A 13078-nucleotide genomic window follows, 5' to 3' on the forward strand; every position below is an offset into this window, starting at 1 on the left:
TGAATAGCCCCTCGAAGGCAGGGGCTTAATGCACAGCAGAGTATTAGTCATTGTAACGAGGATGGCAGAATTAGGCCTCAAGTTTTGCTCTTTTCAGGGTTCCCTTTCCCCCTTGCTGGCTACACACAACCCAGTCATACTAAAGTTATCCACAGGCAACAGATCATGTGAGGCCTCAACGGGAGATCAATATCTGTAATAAGTCTGGGAGACAAAAGCAACCAAAAGCAACTAGACTAACTCTACCCAAGTTTAACTCGACACCAAAGCCACCGTGCAGGGCTATCAACTCGAAGAAGCCTGGCAGCCTTCAAGCTATGCCTGCCCTATTAGAATTAATGCGATAAAAAGCTGCCTCTCTAGGAGCATCCCCTTTACTTTCCCCACTTCCCTCCACCCTCCAATGTTCAGCATGCAGCAAGCTCCCTGTGGAGGAAGCCATTCCACTGTGCTCAGCATATCCGCCAGGGAGGCAAGGTCATTTAACCAGTATGCATTCTTCCCTTCAAGCCTCCGAACTGAACCACCTGTTGGCAGAGTTCTCGGTCACCATTGGCTGAAGAATAACCTGAGACCCGGTGCTGCACAGCCATAAGACTGTCCCCAAACTAGTCCACCACGCACAGCTGAAATAGCGGTTCTAAACTGTTTGGGGGATGGACAGAGGTAGGATGTTGCAAAGCTGTGTTGGATCCTGAAGCAAGCAGCCCATGACAAACAGGGCTCTTAAAGGGGACCCTGACCTGCCTTCCCTTAAACGTCCACATAGTCACTTCATAGGAAGTGCTTGTGGCCCCCAGACTGGTTTAATTACATAATCCCAGTTGGCAGAGGAATGCTTGGTAACGACAAGTTCCTATAGCAATCACCCATTTTATTAGCATCACAAATGGTACCTGCTCACCTGCCTGAAGAGACAATATTTCTTCCTTCTTGATTAAGGAAATCTCTCAATAATGGAATCACCATTGCTGCTCCAGTTGTTTCAACTTTTACATACACAACTGCAGTTGCGCTGACGAAATCACAGTTTGATGTTAGTGACTCCATGAGAGCACTAACCGCTGTGACTAGCACAGCATTCACTCGGCAACTGCAGACCTCACAGCGGCCCGCCCACTCTGCCATACACAGTCCAGCAATATTGCAATCCCAGTTTTCAAAGAAGCCATGATGCAGGCTCCCCCAAATTGATATTAGCTTAAAAAGAATTTTAAGTTTTCATTTGCCTTCTGTTTACACCTGTCAGTGTCCCTCAGATCACATTGTGAACCAGGAGTGCTCGAAACGGACATTTTTAAAAGGAAAGCGGAGCTCCATCAGCAACATCATTCTGCATGGAATGGTTATTTACTGCTGTAACACCTCCATTCGCCGATTTCTCCTCCTTGACATCAGGGGGGAAAGAAAAAACAAATCTTGCAAGGGTTGGCAACACCATATAAGTAAAATCAACGTTCCTGCACACAGCTCCAGAGCAACAGCTCATTTCTCCACTAGCTACAACTGATCTGCAGTGAAGAGTTACTCCTATAGGAGTGATTATATTAATGTTCTGTTACAAGCTCCCAGCTGCTCACTGAATGCTTTATATGCATTCTCAAACAAGACTTCGCATTCGCAGCCCAACAGGGCAATAGAGGGCCACTCACTTATCCCTATATATAGCTTGTTGCTACTTATTTTGACTTCAGAAAGTACACAAAAGAGCTATCCATTCCCTGCTCTGGTCCCCTGTGCAGGCTTTCCTGAGGATGCCCATTACCCAATCCACTAATTCCTCAGCCCTTAAGAACATGGCAAAGGGACATGGAAAAGGAGCCAATTGCTATGGTGAGCAGAATCAGAAGCATACGAAGGAACCCTTCTATTGAAGAAGCCAGCATGAAAGGAGGGAAAGACCACTGCCTGCTTTAAGTTAATCTGGGTTCCAACTCACTCCCTTTCATCTGAATTTAGTTTACTCCTTTGAGCCCTCAGAGCCCACCAGCAGCTGGGCAGCATAGCTCAGTATTTCAGAAAATGGACGAAGACACCAAGACTGGTCAGACAGTGCAGAGCAAACCCTTGATTTCAAAATCTCCATGCTCACCAAGGCAGAGACTGGAGCAGAAATTCAACCTCATCTGGAAGTATCCAATTAACATTACGTGGGACCCAAATTCTTGTTGACCAAGTCAAGTGAGATCCAAAAACTCAATGGCATGTCTGGTTGCCTAGCCGTAATGCGATAACTTCTGAAATCAACTCCTGAGTACCAGGGAATGTTCTAGGCATCAATGGGAAGGAGCCTGTTGAGTTTGGTGACAGATTTTCATAGTTCCCATTTGGTGCGGCAGTCATAGGAGCACTGGGAGAAAAGAATATGGCCAGTCACCACTCATTCCCTCAAGTTTGTTTGCATACTTCACTCCCATTGGTTGAAATGAGTCAGCAAATGAAACTGCAGGTCAGGACCGTGTGCTTTGGCAGCCGTGGGGGGCCGGGATACAGGACTGGAATAGCGAGGTCTGCTTCAGATTAGGATCTACGTTGGCTGAGAAGAATAAGGCTGGAAATTTGCATGATGTCTCCCTTCATACTATGACTGACTTAAGCAAGATCATTTAACCTTCCCAGCACTAACATTAATATAGTTGCATGTGAAAGAAAAATGAGAACCAAGTGCGGTGTTGGTTTTCACTCCATTCAAAGTGTATGGAGATGTCTGACAGACAAAGGTAGAGTTAGGAAGGGGAAGTGCTTACATTACATCTTCTTACAAACAGAGAAAAGCCATTTCAAAAACTCCTCATTTTAATGAGCTTGGGGAAAATGCCTTCACTTCACATCTATTTATTGAGTAAGAGCAGCAGCTGAAGACATTTGAAAATGCAAAAGCCAATTAGAATGAGTCAGTAAAGTTTCAAATGAATTTTAAGGCAAAAACTTGTAAATACAGATTAAAGCTAGAGGTTGAATTTAAACAAAGGTTCAAATAGCACACTGAACATCACATTTTCACAGCAGACATCACTCCACAGCTTTGGTGGGATTTTTCCAGGACCCTGTGACTTACACGGGGTTTTAAATAGAACATGGTGCTGTGTTTGCTGCAGCATCTGTTGCTTTATGCCACTTAACCCTCACAGCTGCTCATTATACCTTGATTTCTGGGGATGATATCCCAGTTATATTTTTGTTTAGAAGAGGAGCAGGAAACTGGATACATTTGCCTGTACTACCCTATTGAAATTGCAGGTGCTCAAAACTGAAGGCTTTCATTTCACATGTTCTAGAATCAGACTGTGCGCATCTTCACAATATGCTATCAGCAACACCATTCTGCATGGAATGGTTATTTACTCCTGTAACACTTCCATTCTCTGATTACTCTCATGACAAGATCCAGAATGAGCAATGAATTGGGCCTGATTACATCTGCATACTGGAGAAAGTATGGTTACTAGCAGGTTGGACTTAAATTTGTAAACTCAAAAGTAAGGGTGTTGCTTTCTCCCACAATTCATCTGAACAGTTTTATTCTCTCTTTGTTTATGTTAAGACATAACATTGTCTTGCTCTTATGTGATCAGTATTTAAGGGCACACCTCTCAATTTAAAAACTAAACTCTGCTCTCATTTATTTCCCTGTCACCTATCAAATTCTCTTCTACATGGGAGAAACCAAAAGTTTAACTATTCACTATTCACATCAATTGAATGTGGAGGTATGGCTGGCTGCATGTTTCTGCCACATTCTATAGCTAAATGTTAGTCACTTCACCTTTGAGTTCCATCTATACAGATGGTGTACACATTTTAGATTACAACATCGGCCATACTATGTCTGGTTAAGACATGACTGTGCAGAGCTTTTGTTAGCCAAAGGCACCAGACTGTTTCTCCCCCTCAGTATACTTCCTTTGCCAGAACCCTTATAAATTAATATGCTATAGTTTATATGCAGAGATTTCCAATGGACAGGCATTGCTGATGACACTGCGAGCGGATCTACCCATTATAAAAAGTTTTTACACTGTTTAAGAGCTGTACAACAGACACTGCCAAGGGATTTGGAAGATGACACATGGCAGGGAGATTGCCCTCTGAGAATTGCTGTGAAAGTAATTTTGACTTGGCTAAGTTTGACACATAGAACCCTATTATGTAGCCAACCCCGGTGACCCATTAAAATGGGGGCATGACCCACTTTGGGGTCCTGACCCACAGTTTGAGAACCGCTGCTCTAACCTCAATATACACAGCTAAAGCTACTCTCTGGATGCCTGATTAAAGAGCATATTAAAATGTAGTAGGAAGGTCAACAATAAGTGAGGCTAAGGGCTTCTCCATTTCTTCAATGTGGCTATGCCCCAAATCTCTAGGACTGGTTCCAGTGGCTGCAACAGAGGGAAGACACCTGGTTCCCCAAACAGGTAATGAAGTCATTTGCATAACATGACACCTTAGCAAACAAAGAAGCTAGCTGAATATCCCCATGCACTTTAAGACTTTACAAGGAGCAACACTGCACTCCTTCCATGTAGATAAAGGGGCATGACCATTTAATGGCGCTGCAAAATAAAGCATTTATTGAATTACTGCTTCACTAGAGTGTCTGATTTATTTAGTTTCAGATTCCTTTATAGGTAAATGAGAAAATTGCACCACTCCATTATCTTGAGACCATTACTCTGTTTATCCAGTCTCAATACTCCCGGCACAGCATGCTCTGTTCTCTGCTGTAGTAGATGACTGTTCTTGGTGTTATTAGGCACAGCTTATGAATCAATCGTATGCACCACACACTAAAACAAGTAAATGGTACATTGTGAAGCTGCTGCTAAACAGATCCCAATTACCAGTTGAAAAGGGAGCGAGCATATGTCAATAGAGGCTTTTTGCATAAATTAACAAAGATGTTGCAATTTATAGAAAGTTGAAGTAATTTAGCATCTAAATATTCCTTTTAGTCTGAATGTGAGTTAAAAGGCACTTGAATGTTATTGATCCTTCCAGAATACCAACAGTAGTGGCTCATGCAGATATCAAACTCCGTACTAGTGAATAAGTTTCACACATTGGTACATTAAAGTTACACTCATTTTTGCATGCAAACGACGTTATAAAACTATTGTTTGAAGTGAGCCAAAATCCAGAGATCAAGACGCACGAGGGTAAGGAGAAAGTGTCATGCAACAGCGTCCAAAGCAATAGGGTCACCATTTAGGTGATTTTATTGCAGTTAAAGTCACTAAAACTGAAGTACTATGAAAATCAGAGCTGGAAAACCAGTTCCTTCAATACAAGGAAAGTACTTTACAGTACAGGCATTAACATATCCAGTTCCTATAGAAGTACATACCACACACATGTATTTAGTGACATAGCAAATCTGAGCATATGCGTTTAGAATTGATGTAGCACCGTGGGTAGGCAATATACTCTCCTTGGGCAGCACTTGCAGAGACGGTATCACACATGGTTACAAGTCTCACTACCAAAGTAGATGGGAATTTAGACACCTCTCTCTGAAAAGTGCTCCTAGTATCTCAAACAATTCTCAGCACAACCTAATCTAGTCTGGTCTCACTGACTCACTTTGTATCTTCACACAGTGCCTAGCACAAGTGCCTGGGCCACAACAGGGGCTCCTAGGTGCTACCACACTACAAATAAAAAAATTGTATTTTCCCACTTCTGTAAGAGCTCCCAAGGGTCCGTTTACACAGCCTACAGCAACGAGCCTCCCAGCCTGGGTCAACTGACTCGGGTTGGCAGGGCTTGCTCTAGCGGTCTAAAAATAGCTGTGCAGACCGCACTTCGAAGCGATGGCTGGGGCCGCAGCTCAGGCTCAGAAGTCTAGGGACAGGGCTAGCTTCAGAGCTCAAGCTGCAGCCCACAGCTTCAAAGCCCCATTTACAACGGTTTCTTAGAGCGCTAGCGCAAGTCCTGCCAACCCAAGGTTGCTGACCCAGGCTGGGAGCTCACTGCCACGGGTTGTGTAAATGGAACCCAAGTCAGAGTGTGATTACATTATGCTAGGTATTAAGAGCCTTTAAATTTATTTCGGAGTGGTAGCCATGTTAGTCTGCATCAGCAGAAAGAACGAGGAGTACTTGTGGCACCTTAGAGATTAACAGAGATGCATCTGATGAAGTGGGCTTTGGCCCACGAAAGCTTATGCTGAAATAAATTTGTTAGTCTCTAAGGTGCCACAAGTACTCCTCGTTCTTTCTTTAAATTTATTGTATTTTAGTTCTTGCTAAACAATGGCTGGGCGGTTGAGTTCTAAAGTTACACATGACACTTTGATGCAACAGTGGTAAAACCAGAGCTACTCACCTCCATGTACAAATCCATGTAGAGTGCAGTCTGAGGGGCCCACCAGATGGATCAGGCTGGACTGGCTATAGCCCACAGTGTATGGTTCTATGGAAAGAAAAAACAGAGGTCAGACGTACTATATATAAAGGATTCAGACTCTAATCATCAGAATTCCCACTGACCTACAAGAATGCCATTAAGAGCTTGAAGCAGACTTTTAGCTCACCTTATACGGGACAAAAATCTTTGTGCTACCCTATTAAAAATTGTGATGTACATTTAAAATCAGCAAGTCTTTGAAAAGAGGAAATGCCATTTGACACACAGGTTCACTGTGGTCAAACTAAACCTCTTTCTTAAGCTACAAATTTGGCTTTATTTTTCGTCTAGATCTTCACAACAAGCTAACATTTGAAAATCAGTAGTTTTGAAGTTACTCCTATTTCAGTTTGGCAATTGCATCCTGAGCGGAGCCATCTTAACCACAGCAGCCCTGAATCGAGCCCATTCTTGCCTGCCTGCTGCCTCACAGGATACTCCTGCTCTCAACCCAACCTCTACTGCCCTTGCTGTTCCACCAAACTGCTTCTTGAAAAGTCTTCCAGTTCAAAACAGACCAAAGACCTGCAAAATGGCTTCAGCAGCCAAGCCCAATGTAGAAGGGATTAACTTCAATATTTCTAAACCTCAGTTTGGTGGGAGAGAACAAAAGATTGGCGGGGGGGGTGTGTCGCGGATTTCAATATGTGCACGTGCGTTTGTTTCAGTGCCACAGATCATAGAAAGGATTCTGAAAATGTGCTGGGAAACCAATATGTTAAAGGACTCTGCTTGCAGCCCAGCGTTAACGCTTTCTAATTTTGTACCCACTTGTCACTGCAGGTGCAACTGGTATCTGAACTGATCACTGGTGCTCCATATGCAGCTGCACTGAAATGTCTAAGATTTTGCCCATATATGCTGGTAAAAAAAAAATGGCTTTTAAAAGCCTATGTTCAGTGAGAAGTTTGTACTAACTTTGGCTTACACTTAGAAAAAAGTAAATCTGGTAGACAATTGCTTGCCATTATGGCCTTCAAAGGAAAGCTCAATAATTTGAGTAACAGTAGAACAAATAGCGTTTAAAAATCTCTCCTTAATGTGCATTTGCCAGCTACATCCACACAACACAGCGTCAATTAACTGAAATAGCCTTACCTTTAGTCTGTCTATCTGTGAGGCAAGGAGAGCAAAGAAAAGAGGTATATAAGCAGCTTTCATTATCTAGGTACCCTCTTTTAGCAAACAGATAGCGGACGTCAGCCCCCCCTCCCCAACGCATGCTAGAACTGTAGGTCTGCAGACTCAGCGTGCACTGTGAAGTTGCAGAATTCTATCTTCATGGGCTCGAACAGTAAAGGAATTCAGTGTTGGTAACAGACACTTTATTGGGAGCCCCAAACAATGAAGTCTATCCACAGAACAGTTACTGCACAGCAGATGGACAGGCTTCTCCATGCCAGCCCGACGTTGAGGAAATGCCCATGAGTAGGAAGACAAGTCAGTCTTCATGCCCATCCAGTTCTACATCTGTTTCAACTCAGGATTGCCAGTGTCTATGGTGACTGTGATGTCTAACGTAGACACTTATCCAATTTCACATAGGCAGCCAAATGATAGTTAATGGCTTTCCATTGCTGCCAATATGGGCCAGATTTGAACCGGGGGCTAAAAAGCCTATTTCACTGTGAATCCCCTCATCTACCCAGCTCTTCACTTCAGACACTTTTTGAAACAGGTGTTGATAGTGGCTGAGCATGTGGCTGCCCAACTTGCATTTCCCTCTGCTGCCATTTGGGACAGTAGCTGTGGGAATGGGGAGTACAAAGCCTGGGCAGGCCAGCTCCCCCATCACCTCCGAGCACTGGCAGATATCATTAGGAGCATTCAGGCTTTCATGAAGCCAGCTGTGGTGCCAACATTCACACTTATTAAAAAGTTACATTTTCCTGATCTTTATTGAGTAAAGCTTGTCACTGCTGTAAAAATTAAGCCATTTCATCTTCAGCTGGATATAGACATGTGGCGTAGCAAGGGAAACGGTTTAAAAAACCTTTCGGGCTCCAGAATGAGACCAAAGGAACGCAGTTGCCCCTTGTGACTTGTTGCTAGGCAACTACTGTCCAAATGCCTGAAACCTTGTACTGTTCTCAAATTTTAAAGGTAGTTAAAATTAACAAGCTGTAGAGAAAGAGCCTCTATTCAAAATGGCAAAATAGTCTGCATGCCATCTCTTTCATAACTCCACCTCAGAAGGAGACTTACAAGTTTACTTGGTCACATGCTCTAGCAGCTTCTCAAATTAGATTTCAAATCTCACAGCGTTATGTTAGAGTACAGACTTGCAGCCAGAGCCCTTGAACAAAGTCTTTTCCAATCCACAGATGCACACTCTTGGATTGCACATGCTAGGCCACGTGAGGGCTATAAATAGCCGAGCACAGCAGCTCAGCTCCTCAGTGCTCTCAACTTCCAGTGTCAAACCCAACAGCTCCCTGAAGACAAGCAAGGCAGACAGAGGGGCGGTCTCTGAAGGGGCAAACTCAGGAGGCCTCAGGCTACAGGTAAGTAACCTAGTTTAGTCTATTCGTTTTCCCACCTGGAGACTAGTGGTCTGGGAGACTGGAAACCACTGCCCTTCTACAGTGATGGGCAGACACACTCCTACCCAAGTGCATGGAGAGTTCTGGGTTTCTGATTACAAAAGGCATGAGTCCACAGAAAGTTTCCTGTTGGCAATAATGGAATTCTTGTCTCCAGGAGGATAATGGCTTCCTTAAAGTGAGTTCTCATCTGGGAAGCAGCACTTTGCAGAAGCAAGGAGGAAACAAGCAGCTCTTATCAATCACTCAATAAGGACACGGGGGGGAGCCTTTTAGAATGGCATGAGAAGTCACCTGGGCAGCAAGAAATCAGACATGGAACCCAAAGCCGGCTAGCAAGTCAGAATTTCTAAGCCAAAGGGACAGCCAGTATGATCATGACCTCATGGAATGCCAGGAGAATTCCAGATGCTCTTTGATGATCTCCAGACACACCTTGACAACTCCAGCCAAGAGCATTTGATCTCATAGCTACACACTGGATCTCCAACACTGGTTAGCTGAGACCAGGAGTTCTGTTAAGTGGCATACGATGGATTCTTCAGCAAGTACACGCAGAAAGAAACCTGATTCTCCAGCAACAGATGAGTAAGATGCGCAAGTGAGGGAGGCCATTCAACCATGCTATCGGAACGCACAACACACAGATTCAGACGACAGAAATGAAAGATTTTCTACTGAAACCAAACTCTAGGTATTGCAATTCTCATGATTTTATGACTAGCAATTGTGGGGCATTTACCACCTGTCTTATGAAAACATGACGACAGGCCCAACTCACGAACTTTCCAACTCACCAATATTAAAGACGGCCACCATCTCCCATTAACATGGCTGAGGTTGAAGCCAGCAAGATGGCTGGCTGCCACCCCCCCACTGATTTCAGTGACATTGAAGCCCTGGCCACAGGCAAAATGGCTGCCACTGTACAGTTCTGGCAGCGGAACAGGACAGTCCGAGGAGCAGCAGCAGACACACGAAAGATGAATGAGGGCGCAGGGGACATGATGGGTAGTGGGGGAAGCTGAAGGGGATGCAGAGAACAGTGATAGGATGGCAGCTCCCCCATCAAGGGGGTATGGTAGGGAAGGGGACTCCCCTCCGAACAGGCAGGGGAAGAGACAATGTTTCCAACTCTCAGGAACAGATTGCAAATCACGGGATTTTGGCACCTGCAAGAGACACTGTTACAGTGATGCAAGAAGCTCCTCAGATCCCACAATTTTCAGGGGAGCAGAACTCTGGGCATAGGAGCAGAATTCTGTATGAGAGCCTTGTAGTGGAGGGAATAGATCTGCCCTGCCGGCACGCATGGCACTAGATCAGAGAGGGCCCTGGGGCAGCAGGAGGCAGGGGACTCAGGGCAGTGGTGCCCCTGGGACACAGGCAGAGAAGATCTTGGGCAGCAGGAGGTAGAGAAATGCTGCTGCGAGGTGAAGACAGGAATGTGAGATGTCAGGTTCTCCTATCTTGGGGCCAGGAAGGGATAAGGGAAGTCCTCATCTGAGCAGCCAGGGAGAGGTATGTATTTTTGTGCACATTAAAAGGTTGACTTTTCAACCTGAAATTCTCTCACACATTGGCAGAGGAATAGAGGGGAGTTAAAAGTCAAGATGATTTAAAAAAAATACTCATGTTTTTTAGTCTGAGTTTTTGGGGCCAATCATGATTGATAGCCTGAGTCATGAGCTTTGATCTCTTGAGGTTGGCAATACCTTATCTTGACAATATCCAGGGAAAGATCAGCACACCCTGGTCTGAACAGCCTTTAAAAAGCAGGAGGAATGAGCAGGGAATCATCCTTAAAAGGTCAAGGTATGCAAGGAACAGAACTAGTAATCTTGACGGTCAGGTACGGATGGGAATGTCTGGGGCCCGGACTGTAAGAGGCCAGTCTGTCAGGCATAGGTACAAGTATATCTGAGTGGAATGGGCAGCCACAAGGCGCGAGATGAATACGTCAGGGTGGGAGCTGAACATGGTCTCTTACAATGCCAGTCTTGCAGAAACAGGAAGAGAATGAATTGCAGGGCTGCTCTTCTTGTAGCCTAGAACAGCAGCCTGTCTATTTGCAGGCATTCCCAGAGCACACATCACCTGTGGGGAATCACAAGGCAACGAGAAGGAATATGGAGCAGTGGTAAGTCCAGGGAAAGTGTTCTACGACTCCTGGGTTTATGGACTAGGAAGACAGGTGCAACCTGCAGTTTGAACAGGATCTTGCATGGAAAAAAAAGAATCTATGAAGAACCAACATGCCAATATTAACCCTAAGAACCATTTTCCTCTACCAATAAGTCATAGAAGAAGTTCCTCCTGAGCCCTTCTACCAGGGGCAGGAGGATGAGGTGAGGGGAAATGGAAAGGTGGGTTGAGGCATTCCATTAATCAGAGAGAGAGAGAGAGAGAGAGAGAGAGACACACACACACACACAGGTGCCTAGCTAGCCTTTAAACCAGTACTTCGTTCCACACCCTCCGAGCCGGATACCTCAGTCTGAAGAGGGCAGACAGTGTTGCCTACTGGATAGAGCAACAGAATTTGATTATTCCTGGCTCTGCCACTGGCCAGCTGGGTGACCTTGGGCAAGTCACTTAACTTCTGTGCCTGAGTTTCTCCACCTGTAAGATGGCAGATCTGATCCTTACCTCCCTTGTAAAGAGCTGAGATCAATGGATGAAAAGCGCTCTATAAAAGACTGTTACTGGCAATACACCCAGGTAGTGTGTCAATACATGTTCTAAGCAGTACGAGGGTAACAAAACAAGGCTGAAAATTCAGAGGAAACGTGGGTCCCTATCAGTAAAATGCAGATCTCTACCACAGCCTGAAGTCAGCATGTTTTAAGAACTTACAAACAGGTTTTTCAGTTTCCTCCCCAGAATCCTAAGTTAACCGCCCCACAGAGATGGAGGCCTCAGTCAGATTCTCGGGCTCTCATCCTGGAGTCTGCAAACAAGTTTTGGGGGTTCCAGCCAGTCCCATCCTCTTTTCTTTTAGGCAAACGGGAGTGGGACCCAAAACCTTTTTTGGTTACAACATGGAGTCTCGGGACGGACAAGGTGGAGAACTCGTGTTTTGGTGCAGTGAAGACCTTGCTCTACCAAGTTAATACTGTGTCTTATCCTACTAGTTTGGAAGCCTGAGATAAGGAGTGTGTGAAGAATTTTGCATGCTAAATAAGGATTTCTTAAGAAATCACCACTCTGGCTGATTGCATTACCTGGGTTGATTACAGGGAAGATGATGTCCCCATTTCTCTGTTTAGTTACCAGTCGTTCCAGTTTTTGCTCTTCATAGCGTTTCTTTCCTTCCTCTTCCAGCTCTTTCCATGCATACTGAAGGGAAAGAACACACAGATCACACAGTTACGCCACAGAGGAAAGACCAAGGATATGTGACTGGGGATCCACAGCTGAACAGGTACTGCTCGTTACTCAGCCAGATGCCGAGAGATTCAATGGCTGCCATAGTTATCACATAAAACCAGATCTGTCCAGTGACTATTAGTGCAGGACCAAAGCAGCAGTGCGCCAGACTGGCTTGTAAGGGGGGAAAACGGGTGTGTGCACAGCGACTCGCTTCTTCCTCTATGCCAGAATATCTAGTGTTCATCAGTCATTTGCTGCCAGGTGTTCCTGCCCCTGGAGGTGTCACAGGTGGAAAGATTCAGCAGCCTTCCATGCAGCCAGTCACTTTAGTTAGCCCCTAACTGAGGCCATGCACATCTTGTTCACAGAATTAATTCGCTCCTGGGTATACATATACCTTGCTGATTTTCAGACAGACTTCGTTGCTTCATTTAGGGGACATAAAACTTTGCTACTTTCTCTAAAGAGGACCAAGGCAAGTAAAAAGGAAGCTACAGCTGGTGTGCCTGCAGACAGACCACAACAGTTCATTTCTACAAGTTATGTTTTCCTAGTGTCTACAAAGCAATGCAGCTGTTTCATTATGGTAACACACCGTCTTTGATTGAATCACTGACCTCTCCATAGTACTGGAATAACCCGAGCACACCTTGTACATGTTCTAACTTTATATTACATATATTTGCACTGTAAAAAGAAAGTATTTTTCAATTCGCCTCATACAAATACCATAGTGCAATCTCTATCGTGAAAGT

The 13078-nt window shown here is 44.7% G+C and overlaps 1 protein-coding gene across 5 annotated transcripts in view; it reads right to left on the reverse strand.

The window, feature by feature from the left end:
• The window catches only part of ACOT7 (acyl-CoA thioesterase 7), a 108580-nt gene that overhangs the window by 47640 nt on the left and 47862 nt on the right, over nt 1–13078 (reverse strand). For 3 of the 5 annotated variants that reach the window (XM_038376734.2, XM_038376732.2, XM_043499949.1), the window contains exons 5-7: nt 12176–12290; nt 7507–7521; nt 6328–6414 (exon numbers count right to left, since the gene is read on the reverse strand). In XM_038376734.2, the coding sequence (XP_038232662.1) occupies nt 6328–6414; nt 7507–7521; nt 12176–12290 (217 nt within the window). The remainder of the gene's footprint in view (nt 1–6327; nt 6415–7506; nt 7522–12175; nt 12291–13078) is intronic. The other 2 variants (XM_043499948.1, XM_038376733.2) reach the window with 1 other exon arrangement.

The sequence above is a fragment of the Dermochelys coriacea genome, chromosome 18 (genome assembly GCF_009764565.3).
Source record: "Dermochelys coriacea isolate rDerCor1 chromosome 18, rDerCor1.pri.v4, whole genome shotgun sequence".
Taxonomy (NCBI): domain Eukaryota; kingdom Metazoa; phylum Chordata; order Testudines; family Dermochelyidae; genus Dermochelys; species Dermochelys coriacea.